Source organism: Narcine bancroftii, chromosome 3, assembly GCF_036971445.1.
Source record: "Narcine bancroftii isolate sNarBan1 chromosome 3, sNarBan1.hap1, whole genome shotgun sequence".
Classification (NCBI taxonomy): domain Eukaryota; kingdom Metazoa; phylum Chordata; class Chondrichthyes; order Torpediniformes; family Narcinidae; genus Narcine; species Narcine bancroftii.
Window position 1 is genome coordinate 1977389 of NC_091471.1, and position 27892 is coordinate 2005280.

The window sequence follows — 27892 nt, forward strand, 5'->3', positions numbered from 1 at the left end:
CAGGTAGGAAGGCAAGGAGGTGGCTAGTATCCTTAATGTTCTGATTGAGTTCATAGCATTCTGAAGGGGGAGGGTGAGTGGCCGGATGTCATGGTCCACAAGGTGACCTTTCTGGGAGGAGGTTGGACCTGTACCAAATAGACAGATTGCATAGATAAGAGTAGGGATGAGGTCCTGAAGAGGAAATATAGAAGTTAGGAAAGAAGTTAAAAAGCAGGACCTCAAGGGTGGTGATCTCAGGATTGCTGCCTGTGCCACACGCCAGAGAGGATAGGAACAGGAAGTTGTGGCAGATGAATGAGTGGCTGGAGACCTTGCCCTGGTCAGAGAGTGAGGAATTGATTAGACAAGAGTTACAGGCAGGTGGTCACACCAGGGCCACAGGAGAAGGATAAGCGGGTTATGGTTAGGAGAGGGAAGGGGAAGAGTAAGGTACTAGAGAGAACCCCTGTGACTGTAGCCCTCAACAATAGATACACCTCCTTGAGTACTTTTGGGGGGACAGTCAGGCTGGGGATTTTGTGGACATGCTAAGGAGAACCGGATGGTGGTTTGCCTCCCTGGTGCCAGGGTCCGGGATGTAGTTTCCCATTTGCAAGGCATCCTAAGGTGGGAGGGGAATGAGCCAGAGGTTGTGGTTCATGTTGGTACCAACGAATAGGAAGGAAGAGTGAAGAGGTTCTAAAAGATGAGTATAGGGTGTTATGAGCCAAGAGGACTCATAAACCCAGCAGCACTAGATATTCACCAAGACAAATGGTTACTTAAACAAAAGTTGCTTTTAATTATCTTTAAACATGAAAACAGAATCAAACTTTAACTTATCTATTATTAACTTCTAATTCTAAGTGCACATTTATGTAACAGACTCGCCAAGGCAAATAGCGCCTTTGGAAGACTACACAAAAGAGTCTGGAAAAACAACCAACTGAAAAACCTCACAAAGATAAGCGTATACAGAGCCGTTGTCATACCCACACTCCTGTTCGGCTCCGAATCATGGGTCCTCTACCAGCATCACCTACGGCTCCTAGAACGCTTCCACCAGCGTTGTCTCTGCTCCATCCTCAACATTCATTGGAGCGCTTTCATCCCTAACGTCGAAGTACTCGAGATGGCAGAGGTCGACAGCATCGAGTCCACGCTGCTGAAGATCCAGCTGCGCTGGGTGGGTCACGTCTCCAGAATGGAGGACCATCGCCTTCCCAAGATCGTGTTATATGGCGAGCTCTCCACTGGGCACCGTGACAGAGGTGCACCAAAGAAAAGGTACAAGGACTGCCTAAAGAAATCTCTTGGAGCCTGCCACATTGACCACCGCCAGTGGGCTGATATCGCCTCAAACCGTGCATCTTGCCGCCTCACAGTTCGGCGGGCAGCAACCTCCTTTGAAGAAGACCGCAGAGCACGCCTCACTGACAAAAGGCAAAGGAGGAAAAACCCAACACCCAACCCCAACCAACCAATTTTCCCCTGCAACCGCGTCTGCCTGTCCCGCATCGGACTTGTCAGCCACAAATGAGCCTGCAGCTGACGTGGACATTTACCCCCTCCATAAATCTTCGTCCGCGAAGCCAAGCCAAAGAAGAAGAAGAAGAGAAGAAGAAGAAATTCAGAAAAGTTCTTTGGTTCACAGTCCAATTTCACTTCTCATTCCTCCAAGTTCACTAGTTGCAGGCAATTCCTAGACTATGCACAGAATTTAACATTTATAAAGTTCACCAGGCTTTGGTGCTCGAAAAGTAAATGGTTACCACTCAGGAAGGTTCTTGTTGGTTTTCAGAGAGAGATGTGTTGTTCCAGGACATCCGCAACTGATCTACTTCCATCAGTCACCTCAATGTCTTGCTGATGAAACTTTCCCCATCAGGGTTCTCCAGATGATAACCTCTTTCTTTCAGGTCACCACAGAGTTCCTTTCTGTTTCCCTTATTCCAAGTGAAACATTAGACAGCCAGTCCTCTCCTCTTGCATGAATCACAAGAGCTTCGACCAGACTGTCTTCCAAAAGCTTGCCAGCTTGTCCTGTTCCAGTCCCAGTATTTTCTTGCTGGTTATAACACTGTCAAGTCCTCTCTTTGTATGTCTCTCTCTCTCATACATAACTGAGAGAAAGCCTGTTTGACTCTCTCTGCTTGCAAAACCACCTGACCCTCTTACAGCAGAACTCTCCTGCAGACAATAGCGGTGGCAGCATTCTTTCATCTGTTGTCTTGGTAAATAACAATCCATTATTTAAATCTTTTGAGCACTCTTCAAACCTCTTGCAAAAAGATGTGAGAAGCCATTATGTCTAGCAGAGCTCCAGTATTTCAAAGAAGATATGTTTTAAAGTGTTTGCACGTGTCCTACTCTAACGAACCTTTCCAATTTATCTCCCAAAAACATTTCTATATACTCTGTCACAAGGGAGTTAGGTAGGGAGCTAAAAAGGACCGTAAAGGGAGTAATCTCTGGATTACTGCCTGTGCCATGCGACAGTGAGCAGGAATAGTATAAGGTGGAGCAAGGTGCAAGGATTCGAGTTTTTGGATCACTGGGTCCTTTCTGGGAAGAGGTTGGACCTGTACCAAATGGACAGGTTGCAACTAAATCCCAGAGGGACCAGGATCCTGGCAGGGGCATTTGCTAGGGTTACTCGGGTGGCTTTAAACTGGAATGGTTGGGGGAAGGGAACTAACTAAATAAAGACCAACAAGGAGAAGGTTAGACTGCAAACAGAGAAGGTTTATAGACCAAGTTTGTGGGTGGATAGACAGGTGATTGAGAGGGAAAATGATCAGTACAGTATTTGAGGGGAGATAATGGAAAGAACAAAGTTGACTGTAAAGATAGGAACAAACAGAGAAAGATGCGTGAAATCTCTGAAATGTGTTTAAGGAAATCAAAAGGGGTAATTGTGGATAATGAAGGATCAAGAATGAGAGTGTGTTGGAGCTTTTGGTGGATAAGTCTCCAGGTCCTAATGGGATTTTCCCCAGGACCTTGAGGGAAGTCAGGGAAGAAATAGTGGAGGCTCTGACAGTGATTTTTCAAAAGTAATTTGAGAGAGGCCTAGTGCCAGAAGATTGGCGTGTCGCACATGTGGTTCCTTTGATTAAACAGGGTTTGAGGAGTAAACCTGGCAATTATAGGCCTGTAAGTTTGACGTCGGTGGTCGTATCTAGAGAGACGGGGTCTGATCAGGAATATTCAACATGGGTTTGTGCGTGGAAGGTCATGTTTGACCAACCTTGTTGAATTATTTGAGGCGGTGACATGAAGGGGACCTTCTTCACTCAAAGAGTGGTGGCTGAATCGAATGACCTTCTGGAAGAGGTGGTCGCAGCATACTCAATCTTGTCTTTTAAGGAAAAGTTAGATAGGTATATGGATGAGAGGGGATTGGAGGGTTATGGGCAAAGTTCAGGGAGGTGGGACTAGAGGAAATTGGTATGGACTCAAGGGGACAAGCTGGTCTGTTTCGGTACTGTGATTGTTATATGGTTATAGGAAGAGTTGGTGCAGGGACCAGGAGTTCAGATTTGTGGATCACTGGGATCTCTTCTGGAGAAGGTCTGACCTGTACAAAAGGGATGGGCTGCACCAGAAGTGGAGATGGCTCAATATCTTGGTGGGCAGGTTTGCTCGAGCTGTTGGAGAGGGTTTAAACTAGTTTGGCAGGGGGGGGGGGGGTGGGAATCAGAGTGTGACTGCATAGATTTGGGTAGAAGGGAATGAGGGTGTTAGGGAATAAATAAAAAAATTCAAAAATAAATGTTCAGCAAAGATGACAAAAACAGGCAGATGAAAAGAATAGATAATTTGCTGTACAATAGAACTGCAGAAAAATTGGTAACAGATATTGGTCTAAGTGTACTGTACTTAAATGCACGGAGAATTAGGAATTAAGTGGATGACCTTGTTGTACAGCTAAAGATTAAAAGATAACATAGGGTCAGAAGTGGTAGAATCCTTATGGGTTGAATTAACAAAAGGCAAGGGGAAAAGGACTCTATTGGCAGTTATAGAGTGGACTATGAGTTACAGCTGGAAATAGAAAAGTGTTAGAAGGACAATGTCAAAATAATTATGGGGGATTTTAACATGGAAGGGTTTTGGGAAAGTCTCTCTCAGGAGAGAGAGTTTATAGAACGCCTACGGGTTGGCTTTTTGGAACAGCTTGTTGATAAACCCAACAGGGAATCGGTGGTTTTGGATTGGATGCTGTGTAATGAACCTGAGGTGATTAGGGAATTAAAGATAATGGAATCCTTAGGAAGTCATGATCATAATATGATTAAGTTCAGTTTCAAATCTGAAAAGGAGAAGCTGATATCAGGTATGTCAAAATTTCAGTAGAACAAAGGGAATTACAGAGCTATGGGAGAGGAAATGGCACAAGTTGACCTGAAAAGAAAGCTAGATGGAGGGAAGGCAGAGCAGAATTGGACAATATTTCTACAAGAAATAAAGAAAGTGCAGGATAGATGTATTCCAAGAAAAATGAAAATTATGAATGGAAAAGTGGCATAACTGTGGCGTACAAGATAGGCTAAGGCTAAAATAAAAGCTTACAAGGAAGCAAAAATTAGTGCAAAAACAGAGGACTAGGTAACTTAAAAACTTACAGAAAGAGACAAAGAAAGTCATTAGAAAAGAAAAGATGAATTATGAAAGGAAGTTGGCAAATAACATAGAAAAGGATACTGTTTTTTTTTAATATATGAAGAGTGAAAGAAGACTGATTGAAAATGATGCTGTAGAAATTATAATGGCTAACAAAGAGATTGCAGAAGAACGAAATATGTAATTTGCCCAAGTCTTCACTGAGTAAGACAATAGCAGAATACCTGATAGTCAGAAGTCTCAGGGAATAGAATTAAGTACAGTCAAGATTACTGGAGATAATAAATGGACTAAAGATAGATAAGTCTCCCAGACAGGCTGAGGTTTGCCCATGGGTTCTGAAGGAGGTGGCTTTGGAGATTGTGGAGGCATTAGAAATTATTTTCCAAAAATCAATGGACTTTGGCATGGTTCCAGAGGATTGAAAGGTTCCAAATGTAGTTCCGCTGTTTAAGAAAGGAGGGGAAAACTACATATACTGGGGTTGGAGGGATAAATACAGACTCTGTAATGTTATATGTATGTTGAAAGGGATTGTATTGGATGTTTTAATTTTTGAGTCTATTAAAATCAAAAAAATAAAATATTCAAAAAAAGAGGGAGGCAAAAAAAAAAGGAAGTTATAGGCCTATTAATCTGATATCGATGGTTGGAAAGTTATTGGAGTTGAACAAGGTCACCTTCAATAAAGTACCTTCCTCTGTTGTGTAGTGTCGTGGAGGTTCCGGACTACACACTTGGGGGTGAAGAGGAACCATGCCCCAGTGATATAATCTAGTTTGATATATCTTAAAATAGGTTGTTAAATTAAAATTATCTCACGGAATGCAAAGGGTCTTATTGGACCCATAAAGCATAGAAGGATTTTAGCACACAATAAACATTTAAAGGCAGATATTACATATTTCCAATAAACACATATTCAAAAGACATGAAGACAGACCAATGTTTAAATGGAAAGGTCAATGATATCACTCAACCTCTGAAGCCAAAATTAGGAGCGTCACCATTGTAATACAACCAAAGGTACCATTTACATTGTATAATAGTATAATGCATCCAAGGGTTCTGAAGGAAATGGCAGAAGTTAGAGTTGATGCATTGGTGGTCATAGACCAAAATTCCTTGGATTCTGGGCAGGTCCCGGCAGACTGGAAGACAGCAAATGTCACGTCACTTTTTAAGAAGGGATGTAGGCAGAAGACTGGAAATTATCGGCCAATTAGCTTGACGTCTGTGGTTGGAAAAATGTTTGAAGCCGTCATTAAAGATGAAATAGTGAAACTTTTGGAACGTAAGGGTTCAATCAGGCAGATGCAGCATGGTTTTAGAAAGGGAAGATCTTGTTCGACAAACTTGTTAGGATCCTTTGAAGATATAATGGATGCGGTGGATACAGGGGAACAGGTTGATGTTGTATATTTGGATTTCCAGAAAGCATTTGATAAGGTGCCACACAAGAGACTTATCAGTAAGTTACAGGAAAGTGGAGTCCGGGGAAATATATTGGCCTGGATTGAAAATTGGTTGTCTGACAGGAGGCAGAGAGTCGGGATAAATAGGAGTTTTTCAGGTGGGCAGAGAGTGGTAAGTGGGGTGCCGCAGGGGTCAGTGTTAGGCCCACAACTGTTCATCATTTACACTGATGACTTGGAGGAGGGGACAAAAGGTGGTGTAGCCAAGTTTTCGGATGACACCAAACTGAGTGGAAGAGCAAATTGTAATGAGGATGTGGAGAGTCTGCAGAGGGATAGAGTTAACCTGGATGAGTGGGCAAAGGTCTGACAGATGGAGTACAATGTTAGTAAGTGTGAGGTGATCCACTTTGGCAAGAAAAATAAAAGAGCTGAATATTATTTAAAGGGTGAAAAACTACAGCATGCTGTTGTGCAGAGGGACTTGGGAGGGCTTGTGCATGAATTGCAAAAAGTTAGGTTGCAGGTGCAGCAGGTTATTAAGAAGGCAAATGGAATGTTGGCCTTCATCGCTAGAGGAATTGAATTCAGGAGTAGGGAGGTAACGTTCCAACTGTATAAGGTACTGGTGAGACCGCACCTGGAGTACTGTGTCCAGTTCTGGTCTCCATATTTGAGGAAGGATATACTGGCTTTGGAGACGGTCCAGAGGAGGTTTACTAGGTTGATCCCTGGGATGAAGGGGTTGACTTGTGATGAAAAATTAAATCATCTAGGATTGTATTCACTCGAGTTCAGAAGAATGAGAGGAGATCTTATAGAAACATATAGGATTATGAAGGGTATGGATAGGATAGAGGTAGGAAGGTTTTTTGAGCTGGCCGGGGAAACTAAAACGAGAGGACACAGTCTCAAGATTCAGGGGAGTAGATTTAGGACAGAGATGAGGAAAAATAGTTTTTCCCAGAGAGTAGTGAATGTTTGGAATTCTCTAACCAGGGAAGTGGTTGAGGCTGCCTCATTAAACATATTTAAAATTCGGTTAGATAAATTTTTACATGATAGAGGAATTAGGGGATATGGGGAGAAGGCAGGTAGGTGGAGTTAGGTCATAAATTAGATCAGCCATGATCGTATTGAATGGCGGAGCAGGCTCGATGGGCCATTTTTGGCCTCCTCCTGTTCCTACTTCCTATGTTCCTAATAATGGATAAAATGGGGTGCTATCTTATTCTTACTGGGAGACTACACAATAAACCAGTGGTTTTAGCCAATATTTATGGTACAAATGCGGATGACCCAACATTTTTTTGAAAGGTTTTTGATCTTTTGACTGAAAAATAGACTAATTTCTCAAAATCGGCTTTAACAATACACTCCTTATCAAACATGGGCATGTCTGAGGTATGGAGATATTTGAATTCTACCTCTAGGGATTACTCTTTTTTTTCCAACCATCAAGAAAGTCTATACCAGCATTGATTATTTTTTAATAGACAACCAGTTAAGTTAAAGCTTATCAGAATCAAAGTATAGTCATCTCAGATCACACTCCAGACTCTAAGTTTAGAATTCCCAAATTCTCTGAGTATTAAAAATAATGGTGGCCTAATACCCTATTATGTAATAATAAAGAGGTTTTGACTTTTTAGAGAACCAAATTCAATTTTTCTTTGATGTCAACTCAATCCCAGATGTTTTAAGTTTAGTCGTCTACAATACTTTGAAATCCTACCTACGTGGCCAAATTATTTCTTATACAGCCAATGAAAACAAAAGGGCTAGGGAAGAAAGATTAGATTTGATTAATCAGATTAAGCAAATTGATTTAAATCTTGCCAAAATAGACGGAACTATTCAGAAGAAGAACTGAACTAAATTTGACCTTCTCTCTACACACCCGATTGAACAATGGATTTTAAGAGCTAAAGACCAATTTTATATTCATGGAGAGAAGTCTGGTAAATTGTTGATTAACCAATTGAAAGCCATGTCGGCTAATAAGCAAATTAATAAGATACTTCTCCCTGATGGTACTATCACGACATTTCAATGCCAAATAAATAATATTTTAAAAGATTTCTATAGTAATTTATATTCCCCTGAATTTAATAAAGAGCACAACTTAATGATTGAATTTTTAAACCATTTAAATATACTGATAATTTCACAGAAAAATAAAGAACGTCTAGAATCTCCAATTTCACAAGAAGAATTGCATAAAGTGGTACTTTTATTACAATCAAGTAAAGCTCCGGGGCCGGGTGGTTATCCAGTTGAGTTTTACAAAACTTTTTCTAAACAATTACTCCCACATTTAAACTTGGTATTAAATTACTCTTTCCGAGAATGAAAATTTTGATGATCTTAAAAAAAGGCCAAGCCTCAGAGGATTGTGCATCTTACAGACCGATCTCCTTATTAAATGTGGATGTTAAGATTTTATCTAAAGTTTTAACTTATCGATTGGAGAATGTCTGACCAGGTATAATAAAATTGGATCAAACAGGTTTCATTAAAAATAGACATTATAATATCCATAGATTACTAAATATCATGTATACACCTTCTACTCATAACAATGAGTGCGTTTCATCCTTAGGCGCTGAAAAAAGCATTCAATAGCACAGAATGGGAATATTTATTTGCCACCCTAGTAAAATTTAATTTTGGCCCAGCTTTTATACTTTGGATAAAACTTTTATATACATCTCCAATGGCCTCAATTCGTACCAATTCCAAGCAATCCAACCTTTTAAAACTACAATGAGGCACAAGACAAGGCTGTCCTGTGAACCCATTGCTTTTTGACTTAGAACTGGAACACCTTGCTATTGCTCTGTGACCAAATCCTGATTTGGAGGATTAGCCCTACCTAACTTCTTCTTTTACTACTGGGCTACAAACATAAGAAATATGCTATTTTTGTTGCATTGTGAAAAGACAGATGAATATCATAATTGGATTGAGATGGAGTTGAAGTACTTCCCTGTGGACGGTACTATCTTTACCTATCTCTATTCAAAAATTCTTTGGCTTGGCTTCGCGGACGAAGATTTATGGAGGGGGTAAAAAGTCCACGTCAGCTGCAGGCTCGTTTGTGGCTGACAAGTCCGATGCGGGACAGGCAGACACGATTGCAGCGGTTGCAAGGGAAAATTGGTTGGTTGGGGTTGGGTGTTGGGTTTTTCCTCCTTTGCCTTTTGTCAGTGAGGTGGGCTCTGCGGTCTTCTTCAAAGGAGGTTGCTGCCCGCCAAACTGTGAGGCGCCAAGATGCACGGTTTGAGGCGTTATCAGCCCACTGGCGGTGGTCAATGTGGCAGGCACCAAGAGATTTCTTTAGGCAGTCCTTGTACCTTTTCTTTGGTGCACCTCTGTCACGGTGGCCAGTGGAGAGCTCGCCATATAATACGATCTTGGGAAGGCGATGGTCCTCCATTCTGGAGACGTGACCCATCCAGCGCAGCTGGATCTTCATAAGCGTGGACTCGATGCTGTCGACCTCTGCCATCTCGAGTACTTCGACGTTAGGGGTGTAAGCGCTCCAATGGATGTTGAGGATGGAGCGGAGACAACGCTGGTGGAGGCGTTCTAGGAGCCGTAGGTGGTGCCGGTAGAGGACCCATGATTCGGAGCCGAAATTAACAAAGAATTTAATAATGACACATAGATTGAAGATTCAGAATTTTTTTTGGACTTTTGGGATTTATAGTTACAAGTCTTATAACATCTAATTATTTATTTCAACCAGCTATTTTAGATGCCGGTTTTCAAGAATGGAATTTTTTTAGGTATTAATAGTTTTAAAGATATTTTTATACAACAATATGGGGATGATATTTAACCTATCAACTAGACATTATTTCAGATACTATCAAATTCAACATTTTGTTTGCTCTAAGCTTTTAACATTTCCTACTCTTCCTGAACCAAATATTATCGATAAACTATTCGAGTTACAATTTACTCATAAAGGCATGATATCTGCTTTATATTATTAACTAATGAATAAGAAAGCAATTTCTTTAAATGAAATTAAAACTGAATGGGAGTATTATCTGAATATCTCTTTCTCAGAGGAAGAATGGACTTCAATTTTGGGCCTGATTTACGATTCATCATTGTGTACTGAGCACAGTCTTACTCAAATCAAAGTGCTAAATCGTGTTCATTTCTCCAAAGTCAAACTTGCTCAAATTTATTCTGATATTATTTCACTTTGTGACAAATGTAAAATATTCAATGCCTTGTTGCTGCGCACATCCTCATGGCGAACCGGCCCCGCTTGTATCGCCACATGGTGGGGCAGTCATTGGGAAATGGCGTCGTCAGAAGTTTCGCTCTGACTCCAGTATCCCTTCCAGCGCCCACCCTGGGCAGCGATCATGACGTCACAATGCACCAGGTAACTGAGCTCCTGCTGCCCTTATAGGGGCCCGCTGAATGTGAATTAAAAAGTCATTAATGACCCTCAACGTGGTGGTTGTGTCTCTCTCACTGCTCACAGCACCACAGTCTCTTTGTTACATGTGTTCTGGACTTGCCCAAATTTGCAAAAATATGGGACTGGCATTTTTAGTACTTTTTCAACTCTATTTAGGATCACTTTAGATCCACATCTGGTAATTGCACTATTTGGTTTTTCTAAAGTTATAAATATTATTTTATCTTCTAATCAAAGCATTCTCCATTTTATTAGCAAGAGAGGGATTAGTAAAGAGAGGGTTTTGGAGCTTCTAGGGTCAGTAAAAGTGGATAAGTCTCCTGGTCTCTTGATGGAATTTTCCCCAGGATGTTAAGGGAGGTCAGGGAGCAAATAGCGGAAGCACTGTCAGTGATTTTTCAACGATCACTGGAGGAGGGTGTGGTGCCGTGGGATTGGAGGGTTGATAATGTAGTTCCGTTGTTTAAAAAATGCACGAGGTGTCGGCCAAGTAATTATAGGCCTGTAAGTTTGACTTCGGTGGTAGGGAAAGTTATGGAGGGTATTCTTAGAGATGTTGTGTATAAATATCTGGTTAGGCAGGGATTGATCATGAGCACCCAGCATGGGTTTGTGAAGGGGAAGTCATGTTTGACGAACTTTGTTGAGTTTTTCGAAGAAGTGACAAGAGAGGTGGATGAGGGTAGGGCAGTTAATGTAGTCTATCTGGATTTTAGCAAAGCTTTTGATAAGGTTCCACATGTAAGGAAGGTTCAGTCACTAGGGATTAATAGAGAAATAGTAAGATGAGTCCAGAGGTGGCTGGAGGAGAGACAGCAGAGGGTCATGGTGGACAACTGTATGTCAGGATGGAAGCCTGTGATGAGCGGAGTACTTCAAGGATTGGTGCTAGGACTCCCGTTGTTCATAATTTATATTAATGATTTGGATGATAGGTGGTTAACTGGGTAAGTAAATACCCAGACGATACAAAAATAGGGGGAGTGGTGGATAGCGAGGAAGGTTTTCAGGGATTACAGAGGGATTTGGTTTGTCTGGAGAGTTGGGCTGAAAGATGGCAGATGGAATTTAATGTAGAGAAGTGTGAGGTGCTTCATTTTGGTTAAAATAATCAAGATAGGACATATGTAGTAAAGGGGAGGACATTGGGGAATGCACAAGAACAAAGAGATCTTGGAGTGATGGTACAGCGTTCCTTGAAGGTAGATTCCCACGTTGACAGGGTGGTTAAGAAGGCATTTGGTATGCCGGCCTTCATAAATCATAGCATAGAGTATAGGAGCTGGGAAGTGATGTTGTGATTGTTTAAGGTGTTGGTGAGGCCATTGTGTTCAGTTCTGGTCTCCAAATTCTAGGAAGGATATAGATAAGGTGGAGAGGGTGCAGAAAAAATTTACAAAGATGTTGCCTGGCTTAAAATACCTAGAGTACAGAGAAAGATGAAGAGGTTAGGACTTTATTCATTGGAACGTAGATGGCTGAGAGGGGATTTGATAGAGGTGTTTAAAATTAAGAAGGGAATAGATAGACTAGATGCAAGTGGACTCTTCCCCCTGAGAGCAGGAGAGGTTGAAACAAGAGGACACAAGTTGAGGGTAAGGGGTCAAAATTTTAGGAGAAACATTCAAGGATGTTTCTTCACTCAGAGAGTGGTGGCTGAATGGAATAATCTTCGGGAGGAAATAGTTGAGGCAGAGTCAATTCTTTCATTTAAGAGGAGGCTAGATATATACATGGATAAGAGGGGGTTAGAGGGTTATGAGCGGAGAATAGGCGGGGGGATCTAACAGAGTTGTTTGAGTGAACCTGCATGGACTTGAAGGGCCGAGATGGTCTGTTTCCATGCCATAAACTGTTATATGGTTATATGTTATTAGAGCAATTCTGTTAAAATGCAAAGAGTTGTTGCCTACACGTAATCAATGGCCATTAGATATTATGTCGTTTATAAATCTGGAGAAAATTAGGCTCAATGTCATGAAAATCAAGATTTCTAGAGATCAAATGGCGGCTCAATTGAGGAATAATGGAGGAATTTTTTTCAGCAAGAGGATGGTAAATCTGTGGAATTTGTTGCCACAGGCAGTTGTGGAGGCCTGATCATTGGATATATATTGATTAGCCAGGGCATCAAATATTATGGGGAGAAGCTAAATGGGAAAATGGATCAGCCCATTATGAAATGACTTGATGGGCTGAATAGCCTATTTCTGTTCCTACATCGTATGGTCTGTGGTTCCCTTGGCATCTACCCCTGTATCTGCAGGAGATGCTCCACTTGTGTCCACACCTCCTCCCTCACCACCATTCAGGGACCTAAACAGCTTTCTAAGTGAAGCAACACTTACAAATCTTCAGGGGTCATCTACTGCCTCTCGTGATCTCATTATGGTATCCTCTACATCGGAGAGACTGGGTGCAGACTGGGAGATCACTTCACTGAGCACCGATCACTTCCAATCTGTCCTCAGCAGTAGCACATTGTGGTGCACAAACATGATGGTTTTGTCCCAGTCATGCTCCCCGATCTGGAATATTTGGCAATTAACTGCCAGCCATTCTACCTGCCGAGGGAGTTCACCACCATCATCCTGGTTGCAATGTACATTCTGCCCCAGACTAACAACAGGCTGGCACTGGAGGGACTGAGCACTGTGATTAACAGCCATGAGACAGCACATCCTGATGCCTTCCTGATCATTGTAGGGACTTTAATCAGGCCAATCCGAAAAAGTCTCTGACAAAGTACCACCAACACCTCACATGCGAGACCAGGGTAGCCAACACACTCAACCGCAGCTCCACCACCATGAAGAAAGCTAACTGAGCTATCCCTCAACCACACTTTGGCAAGTCTAATCTCCTGGCTGCACTTCTACTCCCGGCATGCAAACAGAGACTGAGGACCACAATACAAGTTGTGAAGACAGTGAAAGTATGGAGAAGCAGCATCTGCAGGACCAGGGCTGCATTTAATTGATGGACTAGTCCATGTTCAAGAACATCCGTAGACTTGAATGAATGTGCAACAGGTGTCACTGACTTCATCAAGACCTGCGTGGACGAGTATAATGATATAAAACAGTTCCCCAACCAGTAGCCTTGGATAAATCAGAGGATTTGCAACCACCTGTTCAAGGACTTTAGAGCTGGGGATCTAAATCTCTACAGCAAGTCCAGGTATGACCTGAGAAAGGCCATCTCTAAAGCAAAGTAGCAATTCGGAGGAAGATAGAGACAGAGACACACGTGAACATTGACTTTAAATGTACTTGCATTTTCTCTCCCCTTCCCCCTTTTCCTGTCCTTCCACACAGTCCTGCCATCCCCTCCTCCTCATTGCTGCTGTCCCTGTAAAGGTTAAAACCTTGTTTTTTTTTAAACTCTGAGTTAATTTTCTGCCTGTCTCTTTAAGAGAACTATTGTTTGTAGTGTTACCATAGTGACTATGATGTCATATGTCATAATATCCACCCTAACAGCTTGTTCCTTGTTCTACAACATGTTGAAGAAATTTTTCTTTGCATTTTTGTCTCTAAATACCGTTATGAATCTCTTTAAAGTTTGTGTATTTCGTTAAGTTAGTATCTCTACATATCTTTGTATCGTTATACAGTAAATATTTTGTTATTCATTGTTATGAATGTCTTAATGTAACAAATTACAACTGCAGAGAGTAACAGCCAGAGTTTGATTTGTTGGATTAAATAGATCAAAATTCGAAATATCATAGCTTAAGGCACTTCAAAGAAGCCACTTTGAAATTAGGATAGATTAGAATAAGGAAAATGTCATCTATAGTCCCCTCCCTCTTTTCTCCATCTATCATCTCCTGCCTTGCCACCACCCCCTCCCCTCTCCTACTTTTTTGTTCGGACGCTTGCTGGCATTTTCTCACACTTTGATGACCAAAACTTTGGTTCTGTATCTTTGCCTTTGCTACATAAAGGGCACTGTTTGACCTGCTGAGCATTTTGTGTTTTTACTTCAGCCATGGTATCTACAGAATTTTGTGATTGATATCTGTATCAAGTATCTACATGAAAAACACAAGGTACAATGCTTACCTGGACTGGGTGTTGAAAATATTCTGAGATGAGGTGCCCACTGCTGCACTGAATCTCCTTTAACTTCAGATGCTCAGGTCTAAATATCAAGTGGTAACCATGTCCATCTCCCTCAAGGTGCTCAATAACATAACTCGCATTAGTAAGAATTATTAGAGCACTAATACCAAAAAATGGGGGAAAATAAAGATTAGATCTGCTTCAAACACTGACAAGAACAACAGTAAAGAGGCCAATTATGAATTACACCCCAAACTAATTATACAGATTATAAAGTCTGTTCAAAATGTACAGAGGTTGCAGGTCAACTGGGAGTAATTGGGAGGCATGGGTTTGTGGGCCGGAAGGGCTTGTTACCATCCTGTACGTCTAAATTTAATTTAAATTTTAAATAAATGAAGTCCTAGAGCATGAAAATTATTTGGTCCAACTTGCCTGTACCCATACCCCTCCAAATGCCCCTGATCCAAGAATCCATCAAAATATTTCTTAAATGTTGCAAGAGTACATGCCTAAACCATCCCCTCCGGCAGTCTGTTCCATACACTTGTCATTCTCTGTGGAAATAAAAAGTTATACCTCGGGTTCCTATTAAATCTATCGACCCTCATCTTAATCTATGTCCTCTGGTTATTGATTCTCCTACTCTAGGCAAACGACTTGGTGCATTTCACTTATTATATTCCTCGTGTAATCTTGTACACCTCTCTGAGATCATCCCTCATCTTCCTGTACTACAAGTAAAAAAGCCTCAGCCTGCTCAACCTCTCCCTGTAACTCAGGCCTCCAAGTCCTGGCAATATCCTCATAAATCTTTTCTGCACCCTCTCCAGCTTGACAACATCTTTCCTGAAACACAATGATCAAAACTGAACTCAATACTCCACATGGGGCCTCACTAACATCTCGTTCAACTGTAATATGACCTCTCAACTTCCTTACTTCAATACTCTGACTGATAAAGACCAATGATCCAAAAGCTTTTTTGACCACCCTATCTACCAATTACTCCAAATTCAAGATAAATTGTACCTGTATTCCTAGATCCTTCTGCTTTACAACGCATCCCAGACCTTTATCATACCCTTACCCTGCGTAAGTCTTACCCACGTTAGAACTCCGAGAGATCTTGGAGATATGTTGCAGCGTTCCTTGAAGGTAGATTCCCATGTTGACAGGGTGGTTAAGAAGGCATTTGATATGCTAGCCTTCATAAATCATAGCATAGAGTATAGGAGCTGGGAAGTGATGTTGAAATTGTTTAAGGTGTTGGTGAGGCCATTGTGTTCAGTTCTGGTCTCCAAATTCTAGGAAGGATATAGATAAGGTGGAGAGGGGGCAGAGAAGGTTTACAAGGATGAGGCCTGGCTTTAAATACCCAGAGTACAGGGAAAGATTGAAGAGGTTAGGACTTTATTCCTTGGAACGTAGATGGTTGAGAGGGGATGCAACCTCTCCCATTTTCTGTATTAAATCCCAATAACTATTCCTCTGCCCACCTGCCCAACCAATCAAGATGCTGCTGAAATCTTTGGCAACCATCTCCACTCCTACAAACTTGCCAATCGTACCATGTACTTTTTCATCTAAATCATAAATCACTTGATATACAGTCGATGACAAACAGCAGAATCTCATGATACACCACTGGTCACAGGCCTCCAGTCTAAAAAAATAACCTTTCACCAACACCCTCTGCTTTCTTCTCTGAAGCCAATTTTCGATCTTCCTGCTATCTCACCTTGGATGCCACATGATCTAACCTTCTAGACCAGCCTACCATGTGGAACTTTATTGAATGACTTGCTGAACATACATCATCTACAGCTCTGCCTTCATCAACCTTCCTGGTCACATCTCCAAAACATTCAATCAAATTTAAGAGATATGACCTCCTACTTATAAAACCATGCCAACTATCTCTAATCAACTCTTATCTATCTAAAGTGCATGTACATCTTCTCTGGTAACCTACTGTCCTCAGATGTTAGGCTCACTGGCTTGTAGTTCCCAGACTTTTCTCTGCAGCCTTTCTTGAATAGAGGCACAATATTTGCCATCCTCCCATCTACTGGCATCTCACCTGTATTTAATGTCAATTCATAAATCTCAGCCAAGGTAATCAGTGTTCTTAGATATATCTGATCAGCCCGAAGACATTACCTTCATGCACATCCGGACCTTAAGCACCTCCTGAACTGCAATACTGACTGTGTTAAGAACTCCCATTGACTGCCCAAAGTTCTCCAGTCCTCCTGTCTTTCTTCACAGTGAAAATAGAGGAGCAGTACTCATTGAGGACCTTGGCCCTCTCTGTGGCTCCTCACAGAGTGATTATGTTGATTCCTTCAGGTCCCATTTTTTTCTCTGGTTACCCTTTTCCCCTTCATGAACTTTAATAAAGTCTTTGTGATTATCCTTTAATGTTATTTGTCTGATTTATCTCCTGTAACCTTTTTGCCCTCCTCATCTTTTTTAGCTTGCTCCTCAGATTCCAGAACTCCTCCAGGTTACCAATTGATCCCAGCTGCTTATACCTGCCCCATGCCTCCTTCTTGCTCTACCAGAACCTTTATTTTCCTCATCATCCAAAAAAGCCCAAATATCCTCCCCACCTCCATCCACCCTGAAACCTTATTCAGACAACAAGAGTGTGCTCAATACCTTTTATGCAAATGTCAAAAAAGAACTTGTGATTTTCCTTAGTTTGCCATCACTTTATGATCAGTCAGTTCAAGATAGAAGCAGAGCAATTGTCACTATTGGGAAGTTATGGTGAAGTTTAACAAGACATTGGTGAGGCCAAATTTGGAGGATTGTGTACAGTTTCGATCACCGAACTGCAGGAACAATATCAATAAATTGAAAGAGGGCAGAGAAGACTTACAAGGATGTTGTCAGGACTTGAGGAACTGAGTTATAGGGAAAGGTTACACAGGTTAGGACTTTAAACGCTGGAGCTTCAAAGTAAATGCAAGCAGGGTTTTTTCACTGACGTTAGGTCAAACAAGAACAAGAGGACATGAGTCAAGGGTGAAAGGTCAACTGTTTAAAGGGATGCTGAAGAAATAATGGGAGATAAGGAGATGGCAGAAGAACTAAATGAGTATATTTCATCGGTCTCCACAGTGGAAGACATTAACAGTGTGTCAGATGTTGAAGGGTAACAGGGATGAGAAGAGAGTACACTTCAGATTGCATACTTCTGGATCATTCTATTTCAAGGGAGAAAGTTGAATGTTCTGAGGGTGGATAAGTCTCCCAGACCAGATGGATTGCACGCTCAGATTTTGAAAGAAGCAGCAGTAGAGATTGTGGCTTTTGGTAATTATCTTTCAGGAATCAATATGATACGATCACAGAGGACTGGAAAATTGTATATATCACCCACAATTCAAGAAGGGAGGGAGGCAGCATAAAGGAAATTATAGATCTGATGTCAGTGGTTGGAAAGATGTTGGAGTCGATTCTCAAGGATGACGTTATAGAGTACTTGGAGCCACATGACAAGATGAGCTAAAGCCAGCATGGTTTCCTTAAGGGAAAATCTTGCTTGACAAATCTATTGGAATTCTTTGAAGAAGTGACAAGCAGAGGATGTTGTGTGTTTGGATTTGCAGAAGCCCTTTGACAAAGGGCCTCACATAAATCTACCTAACAAGATAAGAGCCCATGGTATAAAAGGAAACATATTAGCATGGATAGAGCATTGGCTGATTGGCAAGAGGTAGTGAATCAGAATACAGGGATCATATTCTGTTGGGCTGCCAGTTGCGAGGATGTTCCATGGGAGTTGGTGTTGGGGCCGCCTCTTTAAATGTTGTATATTAATGATTTGGATTATGGAATGAATGGCTTTTTGGCCGATTTTGCAGTTGATACAAAGGTAGGTGGAGGAGCAAGTAGTGTTAAGGAAACAGGGAGGCTGCAGAAGGACTTAGATAGATTAGGAGAATGGGCACAGAAGTGGCAAATGAAATACAATGTCAGAAAGTGGACTGTCATGCACTTTGGTAGAAAAAATTAATAGGCAGACAATTTTTTAAATGGAGAGAAAATTGTAAATACCTTAATGCAAAGGGACCTGGGAGTCCTCATCCAGGATAGCCTGAAGGTAAACTTGCAGGTTGAAACAGTGTTGAAGAATGCAAATGCAATGCTGGCGTTCATTTCAAGAGGAATAGAATCTAAGAGCAGGGATGTGATGTTAAGGCTTTAGAAGGCACTGGTGAGACCTTGAGTGGAGAATTGTGAGCAGTTTTGGGCTCCATATTTAAGAAAGGTTGTGCTGATGTTGGAGAGGGTACAGATGTGGTTCACAGGGATGATTTTGGGAATGAAAGGGTTATCACATGAGGAGATTTTGAGAGCTCTTAGCCCGTACTCATTGGAATTTAGAAGAATGAGAGGAGATCTTATTGAAACATTTCAAATGTTGAAGGGCATGGACAGAGTACACATAGAAAAGGGTTTCCCATTGTGCAAGAATCTTGGAGAGATTCATTGAAGGGTGTCGGCTTCGAACAGAGATGAGGCAGTTGTGGAGGCAGGCCATTGAAGTTAGAAGTCGATAGGTTATTGATTAGCCATGGCATCAAAGATTATAGGTAGAAGGCTAGGCAATGGAGCTGAGTGGGAAAATGGATCACCTCATGATTAAATGGCAGGGAAGACTTGATGGGCTGGATGGCCGACTCCTGCTCCTATTTATTCTGTCAGCTGAAGTGGTGAATTAGGACTCAATTTTGACATGCAAGAAAAACTTAGATATGCACATGCATGGGAGGGGTATGGAGAGCTCTGGTTGCACAGAGTAGAAGGGCCAAAGGCTGGTTTTTGTGCTGTAGTGTTTCATGGGATATGGGTCAAATGCAGGACTAACTTAGGAAGACAGCCTGGTTAACATGCTTGAGGAAGGCCATAGGACATGTTTCCACAGATACTGGATCATTCCATGTTAGTTTGCTTTGTAACTTCATGATTCCATGTTTGGTTGAAGAGGGGGACTGAGGTGCAGCAAGTAAACTGCTACTCCCATGAACCCCAGAGCTCTATGTATGGAATGTACATGTTCTTCCTGTGAGCACGAGGATTTCTTGTGGATGTTTCAGCATCTTCCCATGCTCCAAAGATATGTGGGTTGATCGGTTGATTGGCCTCTATAAATTGTGCCAAATGCAGAGGTGAGTGGAAAACCTATTGTTCATGGGAAGATGGGGAGAATAAAATGAGGATTGAGAAGTGATGTAAACTCCCTAGTTTCAAGAACAAGTCAATGCTCACCCAAGTCCTGAACATACACTTGCTGCGACCTGGGATCCAAAGAATCCCCTCACTGTCCCCTCATAGTAACAGCGATTCTGGAGAGAAAACATTTCAACATTGTAAATACACATTGGTGTATGGGGAAAGATAGAAATTGCTTAAACAGTTGACCAAACAAACCAGCTAATCGTGGATAAAATATAGCATAGAAAATAGAATTGTCTGACTGACACCCAATCTTCACCATGACCTATGACTTTCTACAGTATTAAAAAGGAACACTGTTTACCCTTACAGAACTGATATAAACTTCCAAATAATATCTTCTCCACAGGGGTTAATGAAGAACGTTCATCATCAATTTGTCAGGACAAATTGAGTGGCACATTGATACTGGATAAATTGAGGGACTGGGCAGATACATGGCAAATGCACTACAATGTGGATAAATGTGAGGTTATCCATTTTGGTAATACAAACCGGAGGGCAGATTACTATTTGAATGGCAATAGATTAAGAGATAGGGAAGTGCAGAGACACCTAGGGGTACTTGTACATCAGTCTCTGAAGGCGAGCATGCAGGTACAGCAGGCGGTTAAAAAGGCAAATGGTATGTTGGCCTTCATATCAAGAGGGTTTGAGTCTAGGAACAAGGATACCTTCCTGCAGCTGTACAGGGCCTTGGTGAGACCCCACCTGGAGTATTGTGTGCAGTTTTGGTCACCTGATCTAAGGAAGGATGTTCTTGCAATGGAGGGAGTGCAGAGGCGATTCACCAGGCTGAGACCTGGAATGGCAGGAATGACTTATGAGGAAAGATTGCGCAAGTTGGGATTGTACTTGCTGGAGTTTAGAAGATTGAGAGGGGATCTCATAGAGACCTATAAAATTCTGGCAGGACTGGACAGAATGGATGCAGATGGGATGTTTCCAAGGATGGGAAAATCCAGAACCCGGGGCCATGGTTTGAGGATAATAGGCAAACCATTTAGGACCGAGATGAGGAGGAATTTCTATACCCAGAGGGTGGTGAATCTGTGGAATTCATTGCCACAGAGGGCAGTAGAGGCAGGTTCATTAAATATATTTAAGAGGGAATTAGATCTATTTCTTCAGTATAAGGGTATTAAAGGTTACAGAGAGAAGGCGGGGACGGGGTACTGAACTTTAAGATCAGCCATGACCTCGTTGAATGGCAGAGCAGGCTCGAAGGGTCGAATGACCTACTCCTGCTCCTATCTTCTATGTTTCTATGAATAAAGTCATAGAGTTACAGGGTATGGAACTCAACCAATCCAACCATGTTAGCTGGCAGGGCCCATCGCATATTCCTGCATTTGGCCAAATCATTCCAAGCCTTCCTATTAATTTGTCTATCTAAATGCCATTTGAAAATTAAAATAGTGCCACTTCTAAAGATTCCTTTGGCCACTCATTCTAGATACAGGTGAAAAAGATGTCCCATCTGTGACTCTTAAATCTCTTCTCTCACCAGAAACCCATGTCCTCTTGTTTTCTAATCGCCCATCCTGGCAAAAGACTGTATCCATGCCTGAATGATTTTATCTGCCTCCTACACTCCAGGGAAAAAAACCCACCCTACCTAATCTCTCCCTAACTCAGCCCTCCCAGTCCCAGCAACATCCTGGTGAATCTCCTCTGCTCCCCTTCCAATTTATTGATATCCTTTCGATTGATACACATAATATTCTGAGTGTAATCTCATGAAAAATTACCTTTGACCCACAATGTTGTGCAGACCCATAGAAACCTACACGACAACAATCTGATCCTTCCCTACCATACACCCATAGCCCTCCAGTTTTCCTTCATCCACATGTATCTAAAGGACTTTTGCATTTCCCCATTGTACCAGACTCCACCATCACTCCTGCAAATCCTTTTCTGTGTTATAAATCCTAAACGTTCCTCCATTCATCTTGAACAGATATCCTCCAGTATTTGCTAATGGTGCCCCAGGAATATGGTGCTACCTGTCTACCCTATCTAAGCCCATCATAATCTCATGTACCTTTCGGTCTCACTAATGTCTTGTACAGTTGAACCACGAAGTCTTGACCTGTTTACTCAATAAACTAAATGAAAGTAAGCCTGCCAAATGCCTTCTTCATCACCCTGTCCACCTGAGTTGCCATTTCATGGAATTATGCACCTGCATACCAAGATCATCATTTTCTATAACACTCCCACAGCCCCACCATATATTGTGCATGTCCAACCCTGGTTTGACTTACTACAGTGCAGCACTTTACAACTCATCAGTGGAGGTCATGTCTCACAAATCTGATCAAGTTTTTTTTAAGGTGTGACCAGGAAAGTTGATGAGGGCAGAGATGTCGGGCACTGTCATGCTGAGCTCTGGCGCACTTCAGGGCTATGTGCCCATCCCATTCTTGTTCACGGTACTAACTCATGACTGCATCACTCCAGCTCCAACAGTGTCATCAATTTTGCAGATTACACAACAGTAGTTCACCTCATCAGCAAAATCAAGTTGCACTACAGAGAAGAGGTGGAACATCTTGTCAAATAGTGTGAGAGAAACATCTTGAGTCTCAATGTGGACAAGAAAAATCAGATGATTGTGGACTTCAGGAAGTCTTTGAATGACCACCCTCCACTATACATCAACAATTTTGTAGTGGAGATTGGAGAGCACCAATTTCCTTGGAGTTCACTTAACTAGTGACCTATCGTGGAGACTCAACATCTCCTCACTTGTCAGGAAGGTGCAACAGCAACAGCACTTCCTGAAAAGACTGAAGCGGGCAAGGCTACCAGCCACCATTTTGTCAACCTTCTATAGGAGCTCCATCGAGAGTGTCCTCGTACAGTTGCTGCAGAGAAATGGATCAGAGGTCAATTCACAGGACCATAAGAGTGGCAGAGAGGATCACTGGAGTCTCCCTCCTCCCCATCGATGTGATCTACTAGGATCGATGTCTGAAGAGGGCACACAAAATCATTGAGGACCCTTCCACCCCGCACACAGCATCTTTCAGCTGTTCTTGTTGGGAAGAGATAGAGGAGTATCAGATCCAGCACCACCAGGCTGAGGAATAGCTTCTGCCCATGAGAATGCTGAACGATAAGAGGAACTGCTCACACTAACCATCCGAGACTCTCATATTCATGAAGCAATACTTATTGCATAGATGAAATACTTGTCCTGCATATGCATTGTTTGTCTATATGTGTATTATGTTGAGTTGTGTGTCTGCGTGTTTTTACACTGAGAACTGGAGAACGCTGTTTATATTCGTATAATCAGATGAGTATAATTCAGCATGATGCTGAACCAAGCCATGAAAGACCCCAACAATGAAGACGCTATTTACATCCGGTACCGCACGGATGGCAGTCTCTTCAATCTGAGGCGCCTGCAAGCTCACACCAAGACACAAGAGAAACTTGTCCGTGAACTACTCTTTGCAGACGATGCCGCTTTAGTTGCCTATTCAGAGCCAGCTCTTCAGCGCTTGACGTCCTGCTTTGCGGAAACTGCCAAAATGTTTGGCCTGGAAGTCAGCCTGAAGAAAACTGAGGTCCTCCATCAGCCAGCTCCCCACCATGACTACCAGCCCCCCCACATCTCCATCGGGCACACAAAACTCAAAACGGTCAACCAGTTTACCTATCTCAGCTGCACCATTTCATCAGATGCAAGGATCGACAATGAGATAGACAACAGACTCGCCAAGGCAAATAGCGCCTTTGGAAGACTACACAAAAGAGTCTGGAAAAACAACCAACTGAAAAACCTCACAAAGATAAGCGTATACAGAGCCGTTGTCATACCCACACTCCTGTTCGGCTCCGAATCATGGGTCCTCTACCGGCACCACCTATGGCTCCTAGAACGCTTCCACCAGCGTTGTCTCCGCTCCATCCTCAACATCCATTGGAGCGCTTTCATCCCTAACGTCGAAGTACTCGAGATGGCAGAGGTCGACAGCATCGAGTCCACGCTGCTGAAGATCCAGCTGCGCTGGATGGGTCACGTCTCCAGAATGGAGGACCATCGCCTTCCCAAGATCGTGTTATATGGCGAGCTCTCCACTGGCCACCGTGACAGAGGTGCACCAAAGAAAAGGTACAAGGACTGCCTAAAGAAATCTCTTGGTGCCTGCCACATTGACCACCGCCAGTGGGCTGATAACGCCTCAAACCGTGCATCTTGGCGCCTCACAGTTTGGCGGGCAGCAACCTCCTTTGAAGAAGACCGCAGAGCCCACCTCACTGACAAAAGGCAAAGGAGGAAAAACCAACCAATTTTCCCCTGCAACCGCTGCAACCGTGTCTGCCTGTCCCGCATCGGACTTGTCAGCCACAAACGAGCCTGCAGCTGACGTGGACTTTTTACCCCCTCCATAAATCTTCGTCCGCGAAGCCAAGCCAAAGAAGAAGAATCAGATGACAATAAACTTGACTTGAATATGTATGGATACCAGCAAGGCATTTGATAAGGTAACTCATGGCAAGTTATTCAAGAAGGTGAGATTGCATGGGATCCAAGGATCAAAGCAGAATGGACAGAAATTTGACTTCATGGAAGAAAGCAAAGGATGATGGTGGAAGCTTGTTTTTCAGACTGGAGGCTTGTGACTAGTGGTGTGCCACAGGGTCCCTACCTCATAGCCCTCTATTTTTCTTTCATCCATGTGTCTGTCTAAGAGTCACTTAAATGCCCCCCAATGTTTCAGCCTCCACCACCATTCCCAGCAAGGCATTCGAGGCAACCACAATTCTCTGAGTAAAAAACTTATCCCCGATGTATCCATGAAACTTCCCTCCCTTTACTTTCTACTCAAGTCCTCTGGTGTTTGCAGATCCTGCCCTGGGAAACAGGTGCTGACTGTCCACCATATCTATGCCTCTCTGAATCTTGTAGACCTCTATTAAGTCTCCTCTCATCCTTCTACACTCCAAAGAGAAAAGTCCCAGCTCCGCTAGCCTTGCCTCATAAGACTTATTTCCCAAGCCAGGCAACATCCTAGTAAATCTTCTTTGCACCTTCTCCATAGCTTCCACATCCTTCCTATAATGACTAGTAGTGTGCCACTAGTCATTATAGGTGACCAGAATTGAACACAATACTCAAGGGTGGTCTTATCAAAGATTTGTAGAGTTGCAACATGACCTCTCTACTCCTGAATTCAATCCCTCTATGAATGAAGCCCAGCATCCCATAGGCCTTCTTAACTATCCTATCAACCTGTGCGATGACCTTGAGGGATGTATAGATTTAAATCCCAAGGTCCTTCAGTTCATCCAGACTCTTAAGTAACCAACCATTAACCCTGTACTCATCCTTCTACTTTTTCCTTCCAAAATGCATCACCTCACACTTATCCAGATTGAAATCTATCTGCCACTTTTCGGCCATACTCTGCATTCTGTCCATATCCTCTTGTAACCTTCAGTTCCATCCACAAACTTACTTACCACCCTTCCAGCCTTCATCCAGATCATTTATAAAAATCACAAAGAGCAGGGGTCCCAAAAAGATCCCTGCGGCCCCTCCACAAGTCACCAACCTCCAGGCAAAATACTTTTCTTCCACTACTACTCTCTCTTTCTTCTTACAATCCAATTTTGTATCCACACAGCCAAGGTTTCACTGATCCCAATCCTCTTAAGTTTCTGGATGAGTCACTCATGGGGGACCTTGTCAAATGCCTTGTTAAAATACATGTAAACCACATCTACCCCCCCAACCTTCATTCTTTTGTTACCTCCTCAAATAACTCAATTATACTCGTGAGGCATGACTTTTCCTTCACAAAGCCATGCTAACTATCCTCAAGTGTAAGAGTCGCAATGTGGACAAAACAAAAGAAGATGATCGTAATTTCAGGACAACCAGGAACAACCACCATCCACTAAACATCAAAAACTCTGTAGTAGAGAGAGCAGAATGTACCAAATTCCTTGGAGTTCACTTAACTAGTGACCTATTATGGTCACACAACATCTCCTTATTTGTCAGGAAGGTGCAACACAACTACACTTCCTGAAAAGACTGAGGCGGATAAAGCTACCAGCCATCATCATGTCAACCTTCTAAGTTTGATTTCAGTGGTGGGGAAGGTTATGGAGGGTATGCTTCAGATAGTACATACGCATATCTGGATGGGCAGGGGTTGATTAGGGGCACCCAGCATGGGTGTGTAAAAGGAAAGTCATGTTTGACGAACCTTGTTGAGTTTTTTGAGGAAGTGACAAAAAAGGTGGATGAAGGTAGAGTGGAGGAAGTGATCTATTTGGATTTTAGTCAGGCTTTTGATAAGGTTCCGCATGGAAGGTTAATAAGGAAGGTTCAGTCTCTAGGAATTAGTAGAGAGATTGTGACATGGGTTCAGAGGTGGCTGGAAGATAAACAGCAGAGAATCATGGTGGACAACTGTCTGTCAGGTTGGAAGCCTGTGACAAGCGGGGGTGCCTCAGGGATCGGTGCTGGGTTTATCATTTATATCAATGATTTAGAGGAGAGTGTGGTTAATGGGGTAAGCAAATATGTAGATGATACGAAAATAGGGGGAGTGGTGGATAGTGAGGTAGATTTTCTTGGATTACAGAAGGATTTAGTTTGTTTGGAAGAGTGGGCTGAAAGATGGCAGATGGAATTCAATGTAGACAAGTAAGAAGTGTTGCATTTCGGTAAAAATAACCAGAATAGGACATATGCTGTTAACGGAAGAATATTGAGGCATGCAGAGGGACCTGGGGGTTATGGTACAGAGTTCACTAAAGGTAGATTCCCATGGAGACAGGGTGGATAAGAAGCTTATGGTATGCTGGCCTTCATAAATCATTGTATAGAGTATAGGAGCTGGGAAATTATGTTGTGATTGTTTAAGGCATTGGTGAGGCCAAGTTTGGAGTATTGTGTTCAGTTCTGGCCTCCAAATTATAGAAAGGATAGATAAGGTGGAGAGAGTGCAGAGAAGGTTTACAAGGATGTTGCCTGTCTTACAGCATCTGGATTACAGGGAGAGATTAAGGAGACTGGGAATTTATTCATTGGAACATAGACGACTGAGAGGGGATTTGATAGAGGTATTTAAAATTATGAAAGGAATAGATAGACTAGACATAAACAGACTCATTCCCCTGAGGGCAGGGGAGAATGGAACAAGAGGGGATGAGTTAAGGGTAAGGGGGAAAAACTTTAGGAGAAATATTAGAGGTTGCTTTTTCACTCAGCGAGTGGTGGCAGAATGGAATGATCTTCCAAATGAGATGGTTGCGACAAGGTCCCTTCTGTCATTTAAGATAAGATTGGATGTATACATGGAGGTGAGGGGGTTGGAGGGTTATGGGCAGAGAGCAGGAGGGTTGAACTAATGGAGTTGTTCTAGTGAACAGACTCGAAGGACCGACATGACCTGTTTCCGCTCCGTAAACGGTTATATGGTTAAAGCTCTATTGAGAGGGACCTAGCTGGCTGCATCATAGTGTGGTATGGTTTCTGCAGAGAAATGTATCAGAGATGAATCCACAGGACCACAAGAATGGCAAAAGTGATACTGCAGCCTCCCCGCCCCCCAATCATTGATATGATCTACCAAGCTGATTGTCTGAAGAGGGTGTGCAAAATCAATAAGGACCCCTTCCAACCTGCCTACAGCATTTTTCAGCTGCTTCCAGAAAGAGATGATGGCAGGCAATGTGAAGGAAAATTCTATGGGGTTCTGCAGGTATATTAAGAGCAAAAGGATAATAAGGGACAAAATTGGTCTCCTTGAAGATCAGAGTGGTCGGCTTTGTATGGAGTCAGAAAAAATGAGGGAGATCGTAAGTGTTTTTTTTTTCATCAGTATTCACTCAGGAAATGGGCACAGAGTGGGAAGTAAGATTAAAAATGAGGAAGAGGTTGTTGTCTTAAAGCAAATAAGGGTGGATAAATCCCCACGGCCTGACAAGGTATTCCCTCTGACATTGAGGGAGGCTAGTGTAGAAATTACAAGGGCTCTGGCAGAAATATTTAAAATGTCCTTAGCCACAGGTGTGATACCAGAGGATTGGAGGGGTGCTCATGTTGTTTCATTGTTTAAAAAAGGCTCCAAAAG

At 42.4% G+C, this 27892-nt stretch overlaps 1 protein-coding gene across 1 annotated transcript in view; it reads right to left on the bottom strand.

The window, feature by feature from the left end:
* The window catches only part of LOC138756926 (disintegrin and metalloproteinase domain-containing protein 19-like), a 271202-nt gene that overhangs the window by 188868 nt on the left and 54442 nt on the right, over positions 1-27892 (bottom strand). The window contains exons 5-6 of the mRNA XM_069923354.1: positions 19818-19894; positions 14535-14694 (exon numbers count right to left, since the gene is read on the bottom strand). Of these exons, the coding sequence (XP_069779455.1) occupies positions 14535-14694; positions 19818-19894 (237 nt within the window). The remainder of the gene's footprint in view (positions 1-14534; positions 14695-19817; positions 19895-27892) is intronic.